This window comes from Dipodomys merriami, unplaced genomic scaffold (genome assembly GCF_024711535.1).
Source record: "Dipodomys merriami isolate MVZ:Mamm:240054 unplaced genomic scaffold, mDipMer1.0.p SCAF_3, whole genome shotgun sequence".
Taxonomy (NCBI): domain Eukaryota; kingdom Metazoa; phylum Chordata; class Mammalia; order Rodentia; family Heteromyidae; genus Dipodomys; species Dipodomys merriami.
The window spans coordinates 1,909,661-1,929,438 of NW_027204492.1; the positions used below are offsets into that span (position 1 = coordinate 1,909,661).

The 19,778-nt window shown below is 51.7% G+C and overlaps 1 protein-coding gene across 7 annotated transcripts in view; it reads right to left on the reverse strand.

The window, feature by feature from the left end:
* The window catches only part of Atp2b3 (ATPase plasma membrane Ca2+ transporting 3), a 77,073-nt gene that overhangs the window by 51,312 nt on the left and 5,983 nt on the right, over positions 1-19,778 (reverse strand). For all 7 annotated transcript variants that reach the window (XM_070039525.1, XM_070039532.1, XM_070039526.1 and 4 more), the window contains exon 2: positions 4,462-4,775. In XM_070039525.1, coding sequence (XP_069895626.1) covers positions 4,462-4,666 — 205 coding nt within the window. In that variant the 5' untranslated portion in view covers positions 4,667-4,775. The remainder of the gene's footprint in view (positions 1-4,461; positions 4,776-19,778) is intronic.

Below are 19,778 nucleotides of genomic sequence, written 5' to 3' on the forward strand. Positions count from 1 at the left end.
ATCTGCCTTGGCCTCATAATGACAGCTACCCTTCATCTGACTCTGTCCCCTATTATTCATCAGGATGAGAAGCAAGGAGGCTGGTACGAATGAGTTTGTCAATGGTTCATACTGATGACATTTTGTCTGCAGTCTGCCAAGCTGAAGGAAAGGAAGGGGAACACAAGCTTAAGCTTCAATGGATGCAAGGCCCAGGGGCCAAGAAGACTTCCATTCATGGCCTAGAGCCCCGGAGGCTACCTCCACGCTCCCAGATTGCTCCTGTGCGCTGCCAGGCATATCTCCTCGGGCCCATTTAGGTACAGCATGTAAGTGTTGGTCTCTGAGCCCGCACATCCATTCAGCAACTTTCCCAGGGGCAAGCAGGTGAGATACTGCCATCCCCAGATTTACCCTTGGCCCTCAGCATTCTCACCAGAGCTGAATCAGGCCTTTTCGATGTGCCCACCTCCACCCCCCCAGTGCTGAGCCCCCAAAGTGCCCAGTGCCACAGTGACGCCTAGTGGACAGATGGCAGTTTACAGTTTACAGTTCCCAGACCAGAGTTGCTGGCCTGACTCCTGCCACCTGCTGCAGGAACTGGAGGAGCGCAGAAGGGCCATCCAACCCATCGGGCACTCACAACCAGACCCCAGCCAATGTGCCAACAAGCAAGTGCTGACATTGGGACTTTGTGGAGGGCCGGGATGGGGCTCATACAAGGTGGAAAAGCAAAAGCTCCAGCTGGCACAGCCTTGTCATCCTAGCAAAGTGACAGCCACAGGGAGTCTTCCCCAAGCAAAGGGCCACAGCTGTCCCTGCCCTTTTCCCCCTGGCTTCACTGCTCCTGAGCTGACAGCTCAGATTTCTGCTGGGGCCTAAGGCCTCTTTCCAAGGGCCCTCAGCTTCCCTAGTTGGATGTCTGGGAGTCAGCTCCTATGGTGGCAGCTGAGGGGCAGGGACCCAGTTGAGGGATATGTTCCTCACTCTGGGCCAAGCCTTGTCTCCTGCAACCACACAAGGCATGAGATAGAGTCAGTACAAGGGAGACACCAGAACCCCGACTCTCCCAGATACTCAGGTTCTCCAGTTCTCCACTGGCCTTGGTCTGCAGCCCCCAAAGACAGCCAGAAGTTCACTGTAGCTTCTAGAAAACACATGGACAATATATCACCATGCGAGTCTGCTTTCTGCCTGCCCTACTGCACATGCTCAGATTGTCCCCAAGGGCAATGGGGCCCTGGGGCCCCTTCCCCAGGAACTGTCACCTCATCCCCTCCCCCTGCCTTGTCATTGGCCTTGATTTGTCCTTGCTACTATAGTTCTTCCCCCCACCCCCCTGCCCAAGATTGGCAGCTGCCTTCAGCCTGGCCCCGAGGCCTTGGCCCTCCTGCGGGCTGCCACCACTACTATGGCACCCGTGGGGGGGGGAGCTGCTATGGCCCCTCTGGTACTGAGGACTTGCCCACTCAGCAGGTCTAGCATGGCCCAGGTCCAGGGCAGGGGGGCAGGGTCTAGTTGGTTGGCATGGACACAGATGGGCCGTCTGCCCAGAGCAGAGGCCAGATGCCATCAGAATTGGATTAGGACCACATCGTGTCGGCTCTCAGCTAATCTGTCCCCTCCTTCCCATGCCTGCCTGTGGAGAGCAGACAGGAGAGGACGCAGGGCCCAAATGTCCCTAGTAAGCCTGCCACTCAGGCTCCAGCTCTCTGCCAAATAGGCATACCTTTCTTTGGGATGGTTCTGGAATTCTGGGCCTCTACAAGGCTGAAAGGGCAGTGCAAGGATATGCTCATCGCCAGAAGACAAAGTGTCTTTCCCCCAATTTGTGTCCTCCACCTATTTGTCCTCCCTCCTCTCTATGAGCCCCCTTCCTGGGCACTGTGATGTCTACCCACCCACCTTGTCTGAGAGTTTCTATGGGGCTTGAAGTGCAGCTAAGGCAGTCCCCGCACAATCAGGCCACGGTAGCTGAGGAGGAGTAGGGAACTGGTAAGTCTGCATGGAAACTGCAGGCAAAGCAGCATGCCTGACGATGAGCCAGTGCTGCCTAAGGCACATGCCTGACTGAGGAGATATGGAACGAGAGTCACCCAGTCCTGGCACCAGACAGCTTGTGGCTGAGGCGCTTGAGTCAGGTCAGTCTCTAGGATGGTCTTTCAGCAGGCAGCAGACCCAACTCTGGCTGGCTCCCTCTGGTGAGTATGGGGGGGGGGTTGCGCAGAGACCCAGGTGCTCAGAAGCCACTCAGGGGCTGGGACTCCCATTGGAGCACCTGCCCTTCTCCAATGCCCACGCCCTCCGCAGGCACCAGGAGAGCTCCCAAGCTCTGTGGCAGAATCAGTCAGGTTCCCAGGGGCCTTGACATTTTAAATATTTAACAAGGCCTGACAGGCAGCTGAAGCCCATCTGCTTCCTTTGATCTGGGAGAGGCCAGGACCCTTGTGGCTAGAGGGCCCTCTACCCGAGCCTCCTCTGAATCCTCAGGGGGGTGGGCAAGGAGGAGGGAAGGAAAAGAGATCCTTTGGCACAGGGCCGAGCCATCTGCCCTGACAGAATGCTGCTTCAGGCTGGTGCATGCAGCAGGCGGGACAGTGCCACATAGGGAGACCCAAGTGGCCGGGGGGGGGCACTCCTCCTCAGAGTTCCTTGCCAGGTCCCCAGGCCTGCCTCTCCCCACTTCGACTCCTCCTTGGGACTCATGCTCCACTGGCCGCAGTCAGGTGGTGCTTTGTGAGTCCCAACTCTGGTGAGGCCAGAATAATAGGATCCTGTTTGGGACCTCAAGTCTCCAAGTGGGGGGCAAGCGCCAGGCAAGGAGGCTGGAAGGAGTGGGCTGAATCCAGACCAGAGTAGAGGAAATGGACAGGAGTGTTGCAACTAAAGGATCAATTTAGAAACCCAAACGGGCAGGACCTGGTGATGGATCAGACAAGGGTGCCAGGGACCAGGAGGAGCCCCGGATGATGGCCAGGACTAGCAGCACTGGGTGGGCCAAGGTGCTGCCAGTGAGATGGGCAGCTGAAGAAATCAATCAGCGCTGGCTGGGAAGCAGGCCTGGCATCAGGCTGGGATAGCCGGGCAATCCTGCCAGGCCTGTGCCAGTTGGGCCAGAGAGTGCTCCAGCTCTTGAAATCTGGGGTTGGCTGGGGCTCCTGGGTGGTCCCTGCCTCATAGCAGACCCCAACACGAGGGCTGAGGCAGACTGGCTGAGGGAAGGGCACAGCTTTGCTTTCATCGGATGACGATCCAAGATGGCAGTCAGGCCTCCATCCATATCCTCCCAGAGGATGCTCACCAAGTTTTGCCTTGAGCCTCTCAGACTGGCATCTCTCTGGGACAGCCTGTGAACACTATCACTTCCAGTTGGTACTCTGGGGCTGCTGTGGAGTAGCTTCAAGCACTTTTACCATCAGAATCAAATGTCCCTGGACCATTCCCAGGTTACCCCTCCCTCCCCCCCTCAGAGAAGGTGTCCTGTGGCCCAGTTGGGCCTCCACCCTGTATCCCTTCTTCCTCTGCTCATCTCTCTCTCTCTCCCTTTTTTTTGGCCAGTTCTGGGGTTTGAACTCAGGCCCTGGGCACTGTCTCTGAGCTTCTTTTGCTCAAGGTTAGCACTCTACCACTTGAGCCACAGCACCACTTCTGGCTTTTACTGTTTATATGGTACTAATTCTTCAGACATGTTAGGCAAACACTCTACCACTAAACCACATTCCCAGCCCCTCTTCTGATGTTTTTTGGTTTGTTTGTTTTTGGGTTTTTGGTGTTTTTTTTTTTTTTTCTTCTGGTCGTAGGGCCTGAACTCTGGGCCTGGGCCCTGTTCCTGAGCTCTTCAGCTCAAGGCTAGCCCTCTACCACTTGAGCCACAGCACCACTTCTGGTTTTCTGGTTTTCTGATAAGAGTCTTACAGACTTTCCTGCCTGGGCTTTGAACCACGATCCTCAGATCTCAGCCTCTTGAGTAGCTAGGATTACAGGCATGAACCACCGGTGCCCAGCTCTTCTGATCTCTCTTAACTGAACATGGCAATGAGAACTGGGGACCTAGGCAGCCCCAGATACACACATCCATCTTCCTCTTCCATCAATCCTGGGATTCCAGGATTTCCATCCAGGGCCTTCCACTTGTGTGTGCATGCCTTATAGGTGTCCATGTCCACCTACCCCCCCTTACTCTACACATGCAGAATAACTGATTAAGGAGATATAGGTAAGGAGTCAGGCCATCCCCAGGACCTAGAGGAAAATAGTTGCTCCCCACCAAGAACATTTTCCACTCAAGGGAAGGGGCTGAGAGGACACAGTCAGGATGCCATTGTTTAAATCCTCCAAGAGTCACCTGGGTCCCCCTATACTCAGAGCCCCTCCCGCCTCTGCGGGAGCACTGCAGAGCCCATGGCCATGACCATGGCCTGTGGAGTAAGCAGGCCCTGTGTTACCAGGCACTGCTGCAGCCCTGACCACAGAGGGACTTACCCTCAGTGGGCGAAGTCTTCAGTCTTCTACAGAGCCCACTGACGTCCCCATAGGCTTCCTGAATCTTCTGCAGTGCTTCGGCCCCTCGGAGCTCCATGAGGGCACGCAGCTCAGCCAGCGTGCACCCAAAGCCACCAGCATGCGGGGCCTCCCGCTGCTGAGGCTTGGGGTGGAACTCAATGGAACTGTTGGCCATGTCGCCCATCTTCTCACGGGTGCAGCTTCAGCTCAGCCACAGCTATGGACAGCTGGCCCCTTAGGTCCCGTGCTGAGCAAGGCGAGGTGCTGGTAGGGAAGTGGCCAAGTATGGGTACCTGGGGAGAAGGAGGTGACAAGAGGCTCGGGTGCGGTTTAGGCAAAACTAAGGTCCAGTCTTCCAGAATATCCTCTATAAATTTTCACTCAGTGAAAACCGTGTCTCACCAAGTGCAAAATCCCCTCCTAGCCTGGCCCCACCTACCAGCCCCCCTGCTCCCCCATTGTGCCCACCCCTAGCACCTGACCCGGGAGGGCTTGGCTGGGTGGGGAAGGAGGAAATGTTGAGGCCTACTGCTAGCTACCCTCCTGCCCCTCAAGTTCATCTGGAAACCCCCTGAAGTAAGGCCCCACACGGGTGGGTCATCAGTGCCCTATTACCAGCTTCTTGCTGGTCCCCCACCTCCCTCCTTGGTCTGATTTGATTCAGACTCCTCCGTGTTGGCTGGCATACTCTAAGTCTCCCGTGGTCTTCAGGCACAGCCTCTGTGGCTTGAAGTTTCAGGCCCAGGGCGGTGCAGGGCTCTAGGGAACAGGCTGAGCCATGGACAGGACCAGCTGGGCTCCAGGTCAAAGCTTAGTGTGCAGGGTGTTTCTGTGACCCTGAGGGTACCTGGAGGTGGGGAAGGAGCCCCAGAGGGAGGGAGATGGAGAGGAGGAAAAAAGGAGGGCTGGAAGGAGAGGGAGGTGGGATGGAAAGGATGGGAGCACTGAATTAGGGGAGGGATCAGGAAAGGGCAGCCACCATTACTGGTGACTCTGTGAAGTCGCAAGCCCCCAGCACAGGGTTACTGGGCTTCTAAGACCTCCCACGCTGATAGCATCCAGCCCGCTCCTCTTTACAAAAGACCAGTCATTGCTCTCATGGTCCCTCCACATCACTTGATGATCACATCACCCAAGAAGCTGTCACCTAGACTGCCCTGTGTGGCCTTCACAGGGCCAGATGCTTGGGACCATAGTGCTCTCCTGCCCGCTTCCTCAGCTGGTCTGCAGCCCTCTCCAGCTTTGCTCTCCTACCTCCTTCTTGCCTACTCTATATGTAAGCAGGAACATGCCCCAAGGTCATATCCTAACCATGCCATGTCCTTCTGGAACTGATCCAGTAAGCCTCAGTGCACACAGCTTTGGCCTTCCCATCAGCAAACATCTCTCCTGGCAACATGCTCAGTTGGGCCCAACCTCTCACCTTTGGGGATGCTTCAGGCTCAGAATGATCCTCTTGGAATCAGAACTTAGCCATCGTCTGCCCAGGTTTCTAGAACCACTCATGGAAACACAATACCTTAGAGCCCAGAAGAAAGCAAAGTGTCCCCTTAGATAGCCAAAATAGAGGTGGCCAAGTTAGTGGCCTTTGTTTACAGAAAAGCCCCACTTTTCACTCTGAGCCCAACAGCCTCGTTCTTATGAGCCCCCCTTTCTCCACTGGATGCTGAGTACTGAGGTCACCACAGCTCTTAAGGAAAAGCAGAAGCTGTAGGAAACAAATCAAAACGAACAACAAACAAAAAACCTATCCCCCAGCCTCTGCTTTTGGGCACATGTATACATCACTGTCCATAAGGTCTGCTGGGCATAAGAGGCACTTCAGAAAATGCCCATCCCATTTCTAAAGTTTAAGCACCTATATGTTAACTTTCTAGAACTTTCTACCTTGAGCAGCCCTCATTTCTGGAAGATGTGGGAACAAAATAGTAGACACATGACTTCCCACCCTCTTCCACTCTCACAAACCTCTCACTCATTCTTTTTCAGTTGGTTGTCTTACAGATATTTACTGAGTACCAACTAAGTGCTCAGCACTTAGTTCTGAGGACAGGGCATCAACCAAGACTAAGCTATAGACACAAGATCAGGCTCAAAAGCTAAGAACCATGGGGGCATGTGGGGAGACTGGAAGGGAGAGAGGGAGTGGATAGATGCTGGACATGAAGGAGGGGCTGTGGCCCTTCTGCTTAACTGAGTATAAGGTGAGCAATGAGCAGGCATTCTGAACATGCACTCCAGTCACCTAGGAGGTGGTGGCATGACTCATTCTTTTTCTCCTTTTCTTTTTTTCTTTTTTTGGTTGGTTGTGGGGCTTGAACTCTGGGCCTGGGCGCTGTCCCTCAGCTCTTCAACTCAAGGCTAGCGCTCTACCCCTTGAGCCACAGTGCCACTTCTGGTTTTCTGGTGGTTTATTGTAGAAAAGAGTCTCATGGACTTTCCTGCACGGGCTGGCTTTGAACCGTGATCCTCAGATCTCAGCCTCCTGAGTAGCTAGGATGACAGACGTGAGCCACAGGTTCCTGGTGAGTCACTCTTTATTTTTCCAGTGCAGAAAACCAAGACTTGACCAAGACAAATGACAGCTCAAGGAGGTGATGGCCGCTTTTGACTGACACCTGCACTCCTTGTCCTCTCCAGCCCCACCCCTTCCCTAGGGCCTTTGCTTGGAATTGTGTACACCTTCTGCCCTCCTTTCTCTGCCCTGAGCTCCATGCATCTTCTGTTAGCTTCAGTGTATAGCAACTGAAGCCGTCAGGTTTAAGCTCTGCCCCACCCCACCCCACACCTCTGCTACCCCAAACTTGCTGGCTGCTGAATGATATGGGTAAGTCTAGTCTGTGCAGGCACTGGCTTAGGCCAGCGCAACTCCCCACCTCCACCCACTGTAAGTTGGCTTTTTAGGCTGCAGACAGCAGAGGTGCTAGCAAAGGACCCAACAATGGCACCATGTGTGCAAGAACACCAGACAGCGAAACTGTGACATTGGTCCCACTGGTCCTCAGACCCTGCCAGCCCAGACAGAGTAGTGGCTGGCACCTGCCCCAGGCTCGGATGCCCTCAGCAAGTGAGGCTTCTGAGTTTGCTCGTGCAGCCCCAGGGCCCTAGCTGGGCCAACTGAGCTGCCTAAGGATGCCACAGGGGCCCTTTCTGAAAAGGAAGCCAGATGGAGGATTTGGTTCCTTTGGAGCCTTTCATCTCTTCAGCCTCTCCAGCCTCTTGGAGAAGAGAGGCAGTAGGGTGGCTGTGGGCTTGAGGGAGGACTGAAGGGTCTGTTGGATGATGAATGGGCTCAACAGAAATTCTTGCTCTCTCTCTCTCTCTCTCTCTCTCTCTTTTTTTTTTTTTTTTGTCGGTCGTGGGGCCTGAACTCTGGGCCTGGGCGCTGTCCCTCAGCTCTTCAGCTCAAGGCTAGCGCTCTACCACTTGAGCCACAGCGCCACTCCCGGCTTTTTTCTTTTTGCTTATGTGGTGCTAAGGAATCGAACCCAGGGCCTCAGGCATGCAAGGCAAGCGCTCTACCACTGAGCCACTTTCCCGGCCCTCTGGCATCATTTCTCAAGCCTGGGGACCCTGGTGGACATTGTGGCTCCCCCTCACCCCTCACCTGACTAAGCCAGTTCTGTCCTCCCCCTCCTACTTTGTCCGTGACCCTCAGTGTGGCCTTACACTCACTTAAGCAACAGTTGATGTGCCAGACAGAGACGTACCAGGTCCTTGAGCTGCTCCTGACTGCGCTGCTGGCATTGCGGTGGCCAATTGGATCTGTGGTGAGTCACGGTGAGGATACTAGGCAGAGCTTCTGATGAGGTCAAGCTGTGTTCCCTCCCCACAGCCAGACGGACTGCTGGAGATGGAGCTGTCCTGTCCCCGTGCCACTGCCCTGAGGTCAAGCCCTCCCACCCTGTCAGCTGGCCCTGCTGGTCCTCCCCCACTGCAGCATTCCCCATTTTACCCACACCAAGTAAACCCCGTCATGTCTACTGCCATTGAGATCTCCCTCAGGCCAAGCAACTGGCTGCCATACCACTCTAGGTCACTACCATCCCTCTTTCTCCCATCATGACGGGTCCTGCGGTGCCTTCTGTTTCCATCCCAGTCCCATGAAGCAAAACACCTTCAAAATTCCTTCAAAGCACCTTCCCCTGGCCTGTCCACTACACCCTACACTGGCCTACTCAGAGTCATCGATCACTCTGCCACAACCACACAACTCTGAGTCCTAACAGCCCACAACAACCTTTCTCCCATCTCCACCTGCTGACCTCTAATGCAGTGTCTTAGTCACAATTCCAATGAACCATTTCCCAGAAAGTTTCTGCCAATTAGTTTTCCAGCCCAAAGTAATCGCTGCAGAATCTCTACGCCTTCAGCTCATTCCTATTTCTCTGTGTTTGGCAATGTAATATGTGGTGAGCAACTTTCTCGCTGGATCATTAGTTCTCTGAGATATGCTGTTGCCCATCGAACCAGTAGGAGGTCCACCATGGGGTCAGCCCTGGATGGGGATAGGACCTTGGAGGAATGAGTAAATGAGGGCCTGCCCATCAAGGAGGAGCCCAGAGCTGTGGGAAGGCAGAGTTACTTTCCTGGATGTACGGAGACAAGGTGAGCTGCAGCTGGGCATGATTTCTAACTTTCTATTTGGTGAACTCAACCAGTCACAGCCCAATTAGCAGCCCATCAATTAAGGTAAGGTCCACTTTTAGTGGCTGTGGTTGCTGGAGAGAGCAGATATTTGCTCCCTGGGCTCCCTGTAAGCCTGGACAGTGGCCTCCCTGTAAGCCTGGACAGTGGCCTCCCGCAGTTTGCATAAGGGCAGAAGCCATCACTGAAATCGCCAAAAACAGAAGTGACTGGCTCCATCAGTTCTGCAGGTCTGACGGTTTCCGGCCTGGGCTGCTTGCCGAGGACGGCCTGTAGGCATTGCAAGGGCAGGGAATGTGCCATTTTGATGCTCTTTCATCTTTCAGACCTTAATTGGCTTAATTGAATTGAGAACTTCCACAGAGGGGCACTCAGACCTTCCAGTATTTTCCCCATGCTAGAATAAATTGGTCAACACCATGGGGTGGAAAGAGCAGAGACCTAGGTTGCGTTCCTTGGCCCACCTTGCCCTCACTATGTGGTTATCAACAGGTTGTGTACCCCAGGTGCTTGTGGGGTTGAAGGAGATAGCTTAGTCCACACTCAACACCCAAATGCTTTCTGGACTCTTTTTCTCCAGCTGGAGCCCCCACTCTCACACCCTCCAGTGTGACAGCCTCCAGGGATTCAAATCTCCTTGGCCAGATGCCCAGGGGTCCTTCTCTCCTGTGTGGTCTCTCTTTGGCTACCTCTAATAAGGTCTCACCCAGTACCTCCATTTTAATGTCTGCACAGTCCCCCTAGGACGTGGGTACCCCACTGACTGATCTTCAGGAAGCTGCAAAGTTCCTGAATGAGGGGACCTCAGTTCCTGGGCTCCCCTCATGTGACTCCACTCACTATACAAGCTGTAATCCATTGACATCTATGGGAAGCTATCAGTCCCAACATCTGCCAAAACCTGTGTACCAGCCCTCATTGCACTCTTACAAACACCCACTTCACACAGGGGAAACGGAGTCTCAGGCATGATCAGAGACATTTCATAGTAAGCTTCTGCTTGGCCCTGGCTAGCCCTGCATTCCTGTGTGGCCTGAGATGACTCACACAGCTGCCCACATTGGGACATGCTGACAACACATCAAGCAACCTCCCTGCAGGCCCAGACTGTATGCCCCTAGCCACATGCTCCATGTGGAGCAGCCCGGCCTCACCTTCAGAGGAGACAAGGACTGGAGAAGAGAGCGCTCCATCATCCCAAAACACATTGGACTTCAGCATACTGTCAACCTCAGACTGTCTGGAAACGTCCATATGAGCACGTGTCCCCACATTGAATGATGGAAAATTTGCAGCCAAGTGCTACTGAGCTAACCACCAGCTAGAAGTCCAGAAGTCCAGCCCTGAGTTGCTCCCTAGTCATGGATCCTACTTGAACAGAACATTCTTTCCAATGGGGAGTGTCAGGTCCTGCCACCTTCAATGTCCTGATGCCAGAGCTGGGGCAAGGGTTGTTCAGCCTTGAGGGCAGGAGATGGAGGCCTGGTCTATGCCCTCCATGAGACCATCTCCCTCCAGACCCACCAACTAGGGGCTCTCCTTTCAGGTTAGCCATTGCTCGTCAGTGTGATTCAGTGTGAGGATTCCTTGAAATAACAGTTCCAGTCTGTCTCCGCTTTCAGGCACCTGGGATTAGGGTCAGCCAAGTGGAATGGAGAGAGGAAAAGTAAGTGGAGGAGCAAGCACAGGCTCTGCTCTAGGCTGCATAGTTGGACATTCCAGCTCTCCCCTGTAGGTGGCTCAGCTCAAGACCGGTAGTGTGGGTGGGGATCGGGTCCAGTTGGGGAGCATGTGGAGCGAGGGCATGGGAGGAGAGGACCCTGGCTGGCACCTGCCTTGCCTTCTCCTGTGCCCCATCCTGCTGGATGTCCTCTTGAACCCTAGAACTCCCACATTTCCCTTTTCTTTCGTGTCTGCCCTGGCCACTGGCCTCTGCTTGACACACCTTGGTGACCACCTGGGAGGTGAAAGGAGGGTTCCAAGGACAAGGCCTTGCATGTAACTAGGGAGGGGGAGGGAAGGAGCCAGGCAGAGAACAGCCTCATTAATATTTCAGAGGCGCTGTCACTGCAGCTCTTGGTCCCTCACAGCCCCACCACTTGTGCTGGTGGAGGGAGGAGGATGGGAAAAGAGAAGGAAATAAAATGGAGAAAACAGATTTAAAGGGACAGGCTTCTCCCCACGCCCCCATTCCTGGTACAATCTGTGCACATGCCAAGTGGCGCTCAAGCCAGGAACAGCTTTGGGCAAAAACAATAACAACAGCAAAGGGTCAGTGCCATCATGGTACCCTCACCCCACTCACACATTTGCCCACCTACCAGAAGCTCTGCCCCCACAGAATAGCACCTGGTACTGGTAGCACCTGGCACTGGCTCAGACAGCTACAGGGGCCATGCCCATCCAGTAGAAAGACACAGATGCACAGATTCCAGGTACTAGAAGTCCCTGCTAATAACGATTCAGCCAAGGAGGATTCTGGACCCTAGAGAACCCCAAGTTTAGAATCCTGGGAGTGGCAGGGTGACATTACCCAATTTCACCCCTGCCTCCAGGTGAGCAAGCTAATTGATGGCCAAGCACTTAAGACTTATCTAGAGCAGCTGAAGCCAACCCTGTATGGCCCCTTCCCCACTTGGAGAACTTGAAAAAAAAAAGTGCAGTCCTGGGCCCAAAGCTGCCCACCCTGAAAGGGTGGGAGCAGGGCCTTGGTCAAGCTCCTCACCCCACAGGCCCAGCCAAATTTGATACTGCTTTCAGCGGCTCTGGGAGGGTTCACTATTCGCCATTTAAACAAGCCCCACTATAGAATGTTACCTGGTGCAGCCACTCTGCAAAACAGCGTAGTGGATCCTGGAAAGTCAAAGATGGACTTACCATAGGATTCAGTGATTCTACGCCCCCTAAAAGAACTAAAACCTGTTACTCAAATGGATGCTTGTGCAGCCATAATCACCACAGCATCATTCACAACAGCCCACAGGAAGAAACAGCCCAATGTCTACAAGTGGGTGAATGGACAAGTAGGCTGTGCCTATCCACACAAACGAGTATCACTTAGAGAATTCCAACATGCTACAGTGCCATGATCTTTGAGGTCATGATGCTTAGTGAAATAAGCCAAGTGCAAAAGGACAAATGCTGCATGACTCCGCTTCTAGGAGGTTCCTAGAGGACCTACACAGTAGGTGGTGGGTGCAAGGCGCCGGGGACAATCAGGACATAGTGTTTAGTAGGGACAGAGTTTCATTTGGGAGCTTACAGAAATTGATGGCACTGGTGGTTTGGAGACTAGTGAGAATTTGCTTAATGCCTCTGGTTTGTCTGCTTAAATGGAGAAGATAGTACACTTTGAGTTACATGGATTTTACTAACACACACACACACACACACACACACACACACACACACACACACACACACACACACACACATCAATGAGCTCCACCAGCCTTTGTGCTCTGTGTTCTGGGTGGTGGACACTGGGCTTAGATGGTCTTAACAAGACAAATCAGACATCCATGTTGTCATGGGCATTTGGTCTTTCAGGAAAAAACCCGACTGTAAATTTAAACCTAAGCAGATCCTTCTGGGGGGGGGTGCTCTACCTATACCCTACAACCTCTGTGACTTCCAACACTGCTACGTACATCCTGCCTTGGTATAGTGGGCACCCAGTTAGGTGACATAGGAACAGATCAGTTGAGTGGCTACCATTGCTACCATTCTGTCCCTCCTACTTGGACCATGTTCTTTCTCATTCTCTAGGAATGGGCTGCTAGGAAATCAACCCAAAGCATCAAACATGCTAGGCAAGTGCCTACCTTGAGTCACTTCCCCTCCTACTTGGATATAGCAAGGAGCAGGAATGGGCTCCCTCTCTTGCTTTGTTGGTAAGCATTTTCTTCCAGACAGCAAGCCCATTTCATCCTCAGTAGGGATGGTCAGCTCACGTGGGAGTGACCCCATGACAGGTGAGTTCCTTTTAACAAACTATGGCTTTGGGAGGTACAAATGAGCCTCCAGGAGGGTCAGGTACACTAGACCATATTTCAGCTGAAATATGCTCACCTAGTTATTCTTCCAACTATGTTGTGGACAATTTGATGTGAAAAAAATGAGCAGTGCAACTTCAGGGTTGTGGCTTTCGAGGGAAGGAACGTGGTCTTCCCTGCTCTCTACACAACCGCTCTCTCATGCCATCTTGCACAGGGAATCCATGTGCAGCACAGTGAAAGCAGCGTATATCTCTGAGGACCAAGTAGCCACCATCCCAGCCTTAGGTGCTTACCTAGACTTTCATGTGAGAAAGAAATGCACTTCACTCTTGTTGAAGTCACTGTTGGGCTGAATCTCCATTAAAGAGGCCGCCCCCAGAGCCCGAGGAAGTCAGATGGACTTGGGGATTTGGCACTCCATGCTCAATCTACCCCTGGTCCAGGAAGCCCCAAAGGACTCCCTGAAGTCTTCAGGACTCTCAAAATTCCTCTCTCCGATGGCTTCCTTAGTACATGTGACCACACGAAGCCAGGCTCCTTCTCATTTTCCCACTTGTGTCATTTGACATTGTCCTAGAAGTCCTATGAAAGCAGCAGGAGAAAGGAGAACCGTAACAAAAGAGAATGACAGTCCTATCACAGCAGCACAGCAATCAGGCTGAGCTGGACACCTCTGCAGGGCTTTGTGAGAACTGCCATATTTGTTCTATGCTGTCAGCTTCTATGATAAGGGATAATTATGCCCATGACAGGACAGAAGCACCTGAGGCACAGAGAGGTTAAGAGGATTACTCAAGGCTACACAGCTAGCAAGAAGCAGAGGCGATGGGGCTGGGAAGGTGGCTCAGTGGTTGAGCGCTTGCCTTGCATGCCTGAAGCCCTGGGTTCGATTCCTCAGCACCACATAAGCAAAAAGAAAAAAGCCGGAAGTGGCACTGTGGCTCAAGTGGTAGAGCGCTAGCCTTGAGCTGAAGAGCTGAGGGACAGCGCCCAGGCCCAGAGTTCAGGCCCCACGACCGGACCAAAAAAAAAAAAAGAAGCAGAGGCGAATGTAAATTCAAGTGGTTTGGCTCCAGAGGACACTAAATGGTTACCCTACCTAGAGTAACTGCCTCAGAAAGAAATGAACACCCAAATAGAAACAATAAAAAGGATTAATCAAGTGACTGGATGGGAAATCTGTCCAGTGCTGGTACTAGAATCAGAGTCACTCAACATCTCTGGGGCTTCACTTTTCATTATCTGCAGAACCAGTCCTTTCCCTTCCTCACTAGGTGGGTGTGGGCACTGGGCAGGGTCTAGGAGGCTGGACATCTGACCACCGGACCAGGAAGGGAGCCATGACAGTGCTGTTTGTTGAGTCTGTTGTTTCTGCCCCATTTGTCCTTGAGGGTCACACCAGGTGATCCCAGAAGTCATAGGTCAGGACTAGGAAAACATTCTGCTTGATCAGAGTAGGGCTCAGGTGCCCACTAGGTTGTTCTCGCATTTTCCAGGCCATCCTTAAGCCTTCATGGGTCCCACATCATTCTTGAGTCCCTAGGACAATTTCTTGGGCCAAGTCACTACTCTCACCCAGGTAGACCTCATGGTGCTGGGGAGCCCTTGGCCCCACAGGCAAGTTGGAAGACCCTCTCTGGGCTGGGGCCTTGAAGGATTGTTGCTGGGGTCCTGACTGCATGTGAAAGGAGGGGACAGTCATTTGTTTCCTGTTAGAGAAGGCAGAAGCTGCAAAAGAAGAGAGTGAGGGAGCAGGAGCTGGAGAAGCCGATGGGCAGGAAGTGTAATGACACTAATTATCCAATTAGAGCGAGCTGTGCGGGCAGAGCCTGCACTGCAGCAGGAGCTGAGCCAGCCCCGAGCCCTGCCTCCACACACCATCTGTACATGCTGCCCCGTGCCCCTGCTGACCCAATGCCAGAGAGGTGGCTGGGCAGGCCTGAGGTCTTAGGAGAGGCAGGGGGACTCCATCTCCCCAAACACTATGGCTAACCTCTAATAAAGACATGAGCACGAGGAGGGTCCCATGTCAGAGATCTGAGGGGTAGCTGGGGTTCCAAGCCTTCAGCCTTTCATAGACAATGCATGGCCAGAATGAGGGACGCTCAATCTCCCCAGCTCTGTCCAGGGTAATGCCGTGTCTGTCCTTGCCAGCCTCCAATCCCAGATCCAGCTCCAAGGACTGGAAATAGCCAAGGCCTAAACAGGTAATTAAGGAAATTACAGACAGCTGGAGGCCGTGAGGGCCACAAGCTAGGGCTGAGTCCTTCCAGCCAGGACAGGCAGTGAGCAGATAAGGAGACTCTCAGGCCATGTGCGCCCCTGGTGAACAGGCCCTATGGGTGGGGGGTTGCTTCTGGAAACAGGCTCAAGTCTTAGGAGAACATATTGCGGTGGTGATCAGGAGCCACTCATGGGTCTCCAATTGCCTGCAAAATAGCTTCTGTGGGTCCCTTTTGTGACATAGTTTTCATCCAGAGTACCAAGCCAATGTGGAGACTAAGACCATTACATATGGGGATTGAGAACACAAGGGACAGGGATCTAGAAGCTCCCTTTCTTGGTGCCAGGCTCCAGTGAGCTCTTAGAAAAGACCTTGACGGTGGTATTCTTGGGATGCAGAAGGAAAGGATGCTTAAGGAGACAGGAAGGACCAGTTCAGACTGAGGATGGCAATCATCCTCACTGCCCTTCTATGACCCAGCACAGCAGAATGTTGGTGCCACTCCTCCAGGCTGACAGGCCGGATGCTCAGTCCTGCCAAGGGCAATGAAGGAGGAAGAGCCGATAGCCAACAATGACCCCAAGAAATGCCACCTCGGAAGCTACTGCCCACTATCCTCGACAACCCCAGGCAGCTATGACGTCAGGACCCAAAGTTCACCAAGGGTCTGGCTGCTATCCAAATCACATGGACAGAGCTTTGTATTTCAAAGACCAGCAGGGCCAGGGCATGCCTGGAGATAGTGAGGGTCCTACTGAGGCAGGAAGGCCTCTTCACATCAGGACACATCAATCACACCAATATGAACTTCCAAGTACTCCTCCTCGGTGTGCCTCAGAGCCCTTGAGGAGCCTGGCCCCTCTCTTGGGTTCCCCCTGCCTGCCCCCACGTGCTCACAGATGCCCATTGAGGCTGACAGCTGGGAGAGGAGCTGACAGTGGGAAGGTTGGAGAGAGGGTGGGGGAAAATGAAGACGGGCACACTGGAGGGAGTTGTGCTACTCCTCCCCGACTGTCAGCCAGGCCCCACCTTTGATGGCAATGCTGAGGTACTGCATCACTGTCCAGGGCACATGGGCCAGCTGGTGGCCCATAAGCCCTGCTTCTGCATGGACCCAGCTAACTGCCACCCTGTCCCACCTACAGACAGCCAGATGGGCCTCTGTGGGTGTTGCCAGACTGGCCTTCCAGAGGTTGTGGAGCTGTGGGCAGATGAGCTGCTGGCTTTGAGGGACACTAGATGTGGTGGAAGGCTCACTGAGGACAGACCACCTCCTAGCCATATCCCTTTCTGGCCTCCTGTACAGGCTGTACCCTCTGAGGAGCTCACTTCCTGCTTACAGAGTACTGAGACCCCAGGAATCTAAGAGCTTACATTAACTGCCTCTGGGCCACAGCCATCCCTTCCAAGCCAGTGACTCCACGCCAGTATGGGACGTGCTTGCTTCTGGATTCTTCCAGGAGGAATGAAGCTGAAGCCATAGGGGGAGTGGAGGTTCCCTGTGCCTGGTGAGGCCCAAGATGTGACCAAGAGATGGGAGTGTGGGCTAGGCAGATTCTCCACACTGTGTTCTGAGGGCATGAGTAGTTTCTGAAGGGCTGCACTAAGCGGGAGGAGGAGCCCCTCCCCTATCTGTCATGTTCCATGCCACCACCATGCCCCCTGGCCAGCCATCTGTGCAAACACTGCTTCAGCAATGAGCCTGCCACTCCACGTGCCTTATACAACCTGATTCAGGATTGTGTGAAAATACCAGACTACAAGGAATTCTGAATGTTGGGGCAGTCCAAGAACTGATCAAGTTCCATTCTTAAGCAAACAAATGTGGTGGATCGTTTTCAAACACCTTCATTCACAGAAAAAAAAAAAAAAGAGGCCAACATCCTGTCATTTGAGTTTATCCTCAGCTAGAGTAGAGAAGACTAGCAGGGACTTATCATCTCACAGCTTCCTCAATACAGGTTTTGCTGTTAGTTTTTTTTTTCCCTCCAAGACTGGGACTCAAACTCAGTATCTGATGTTTTCACTCATTGGATGGCACTCCACCACCTAAGCCATGCCTCCAATCCTGAGTTTTGCTTTTCTATTTCCTAATAAGGAGGTTCTGTAGTCCTGTGCTGGTTGGTGGCTCACATCTATGGACCTTTGCCCTCAAACACACCTCTTCCTGCACAATCTATGAAAGGTCAACCTATAGCATCTGCAGAGAGACAAACACCATCTGACCCCCAAATAGAATATGCCCAGAGAATGTATTACCAGGTGCTTGATTTTTTTTTTTTGTCAGTCGTGGGGCCTGAACTCTGGGCCTGGGTGCTGTCCCTCAGCTTTTCAGCTCAAGGCTAGCACTCTACCACTTGACCTACAGCGCCACTTCCAGCTTTTTCTGCTTGTGTGGTGCTAAGGAATCGAACCCAGGGCGTCATGCATGCAAGGCAAGCACCCTACCACTAAGCCACCTTCCCAGCCCCAGGTGCTTGATTTTTATGGAGGAAGGTGGGCCTGATATAAATTAGCCATGGAATAACTGATTTGATCAAGGAAATGGGCAAATAATACACATTCCCTTCTCATCTAGTTCTTCTGAAAACAAATTTCTTTTGTATTAAACAGGGTTCAGCAACTATAGACCCAGGGTCAGATCCAGCAGTCAAGTGTACTTATGAATAAAGCTTTATTGTCACACAGCCATGCCAGTTGATTTATGCATCGATTATGGCTACTTTCACGATTCTATGAGGAGCTGAGTCGTGGGATAGAAACCACGAGGCCTGCAAAGCAAAAAATATTTACCATCTGACCATTTGCAGAAGAAGTTGCTGACCCCTAGACTAATGATTTAAACATCTTCTGGAGTGTGGTGGTATACATCTGTAATACTAGCTACAAGGGAGGAGGTTGAGGCAGGAGGATTAATGCTTCAATTTTTTTTTAAAAAAAAGTAGTGTGGGCAAAGCTCAGCAGTAGAATACTTGCTTAGCATTCTGGAGACCTTGTATTCAATCCTCAGTACCATACAAAAAAGATTCCAGTGGGGGGGGGGGCAGGGGGAGGATGGGAAGGGATGGGAAGGGGAAACAAAGGAGGAGGCAACAATGCTTGATAAGAAATGTACTCATTATCTTGCCCATGTAATTGTAACCCCTCTGTACAGTATTTTCACAATAAAAAAATAAAAGAAAAGATTTAAGTATCATTTTTTTTTTGGACCATCATGGGGCTTGAACTCTGGGTCTGAGCGCTGTCCCTGAACTCTTCAGCTCAAGGCAAGCGCTCTACCACTTGAGCCAAGCACCACTTCTGGTTTTCTGGTGGTTTCTTGGAGATAAGAGTCCCACTGACTTTTCCTGCCCAGGCTGGCTTTGACCCTCAATCCTCAGATCTCAGCCTCCTGAGTAGCTAGGATTACAGGCATGGGCCACCAGCACCCAGCTTAAGTATCTTTTTTTGATAAATATTATTTTATATGATTAGAGGCGCAGAGGCATTGTGTCTTTGTGTTCCTCTCCTAAGATAAAACATGTTAAAATGGAGAAGGGAGGAAGGGAGAGAGGAAGGGAGGAAAGGAGGAAGGGAGGGTGGGACTGGAAGCAAGGGAAGAAATAAAAAAATGTGACAAAAAGTGTTTACATTTTGCAAGTAAGGTAGTGAAAAGACAACAAAGAGATTACAATTGTTTTCAACAAATATCTTAAATTGTTGCTATTTTTATGTAGAAAAATTCTTCAAACCCACGAGGAAACCACGAAAAGCTCAGTAAATATTAAGAAGTAACTAAAGAAATAAAGGTACAAAGATATAACAGTGGAAAAATACGCATCCTCAGTAGCAATTAAAGCAACAAACTTGCTATTTTCTGACCTAGATACTTATATAGGTTGTTTGATTATAATATCTACTGCTGGCAAGGTTGCAATTGTGCTCCCGTTCATTAAGAAAGCCCTTTTGGAGAACAATTTGGCAGACGACACCTCTGTCTGGGCCCTCTCCTCAGGACAAGAGGAGGATTTTGCACCCACATACTCAGCAGAGCCTCATGCATAAGGGGCAAACAAATCTGGCTGGCTAGATTTCCAAAAATAGCCAAATAATTAAGCGAATTACAATCTCTTGAGAGAATACTATTCAGCCATTAAAAATTGTAATTACTGCGCACTGCCCTGTCAAAGGAGTGAATGATCATTTGGAGTTTTCTTCATTGCATGGCTCAAGTTCATTATATTTTTCCATAAGTACTTACTGCTTTCATAATCTTTAAAAAATTAAACCACAGCCATTTTGAAAAAAAAGTTCATTTAGGAAGGGATTAGATTAATAAAGAAAATGCTTATGCGAAGTAAAAAATAGATTACACAATTGAACCCATGGTATAATTACAGTAATGTGAAAATAAATAGGTTAGGCAAAGAAAAGAGAACAGAAGTAAG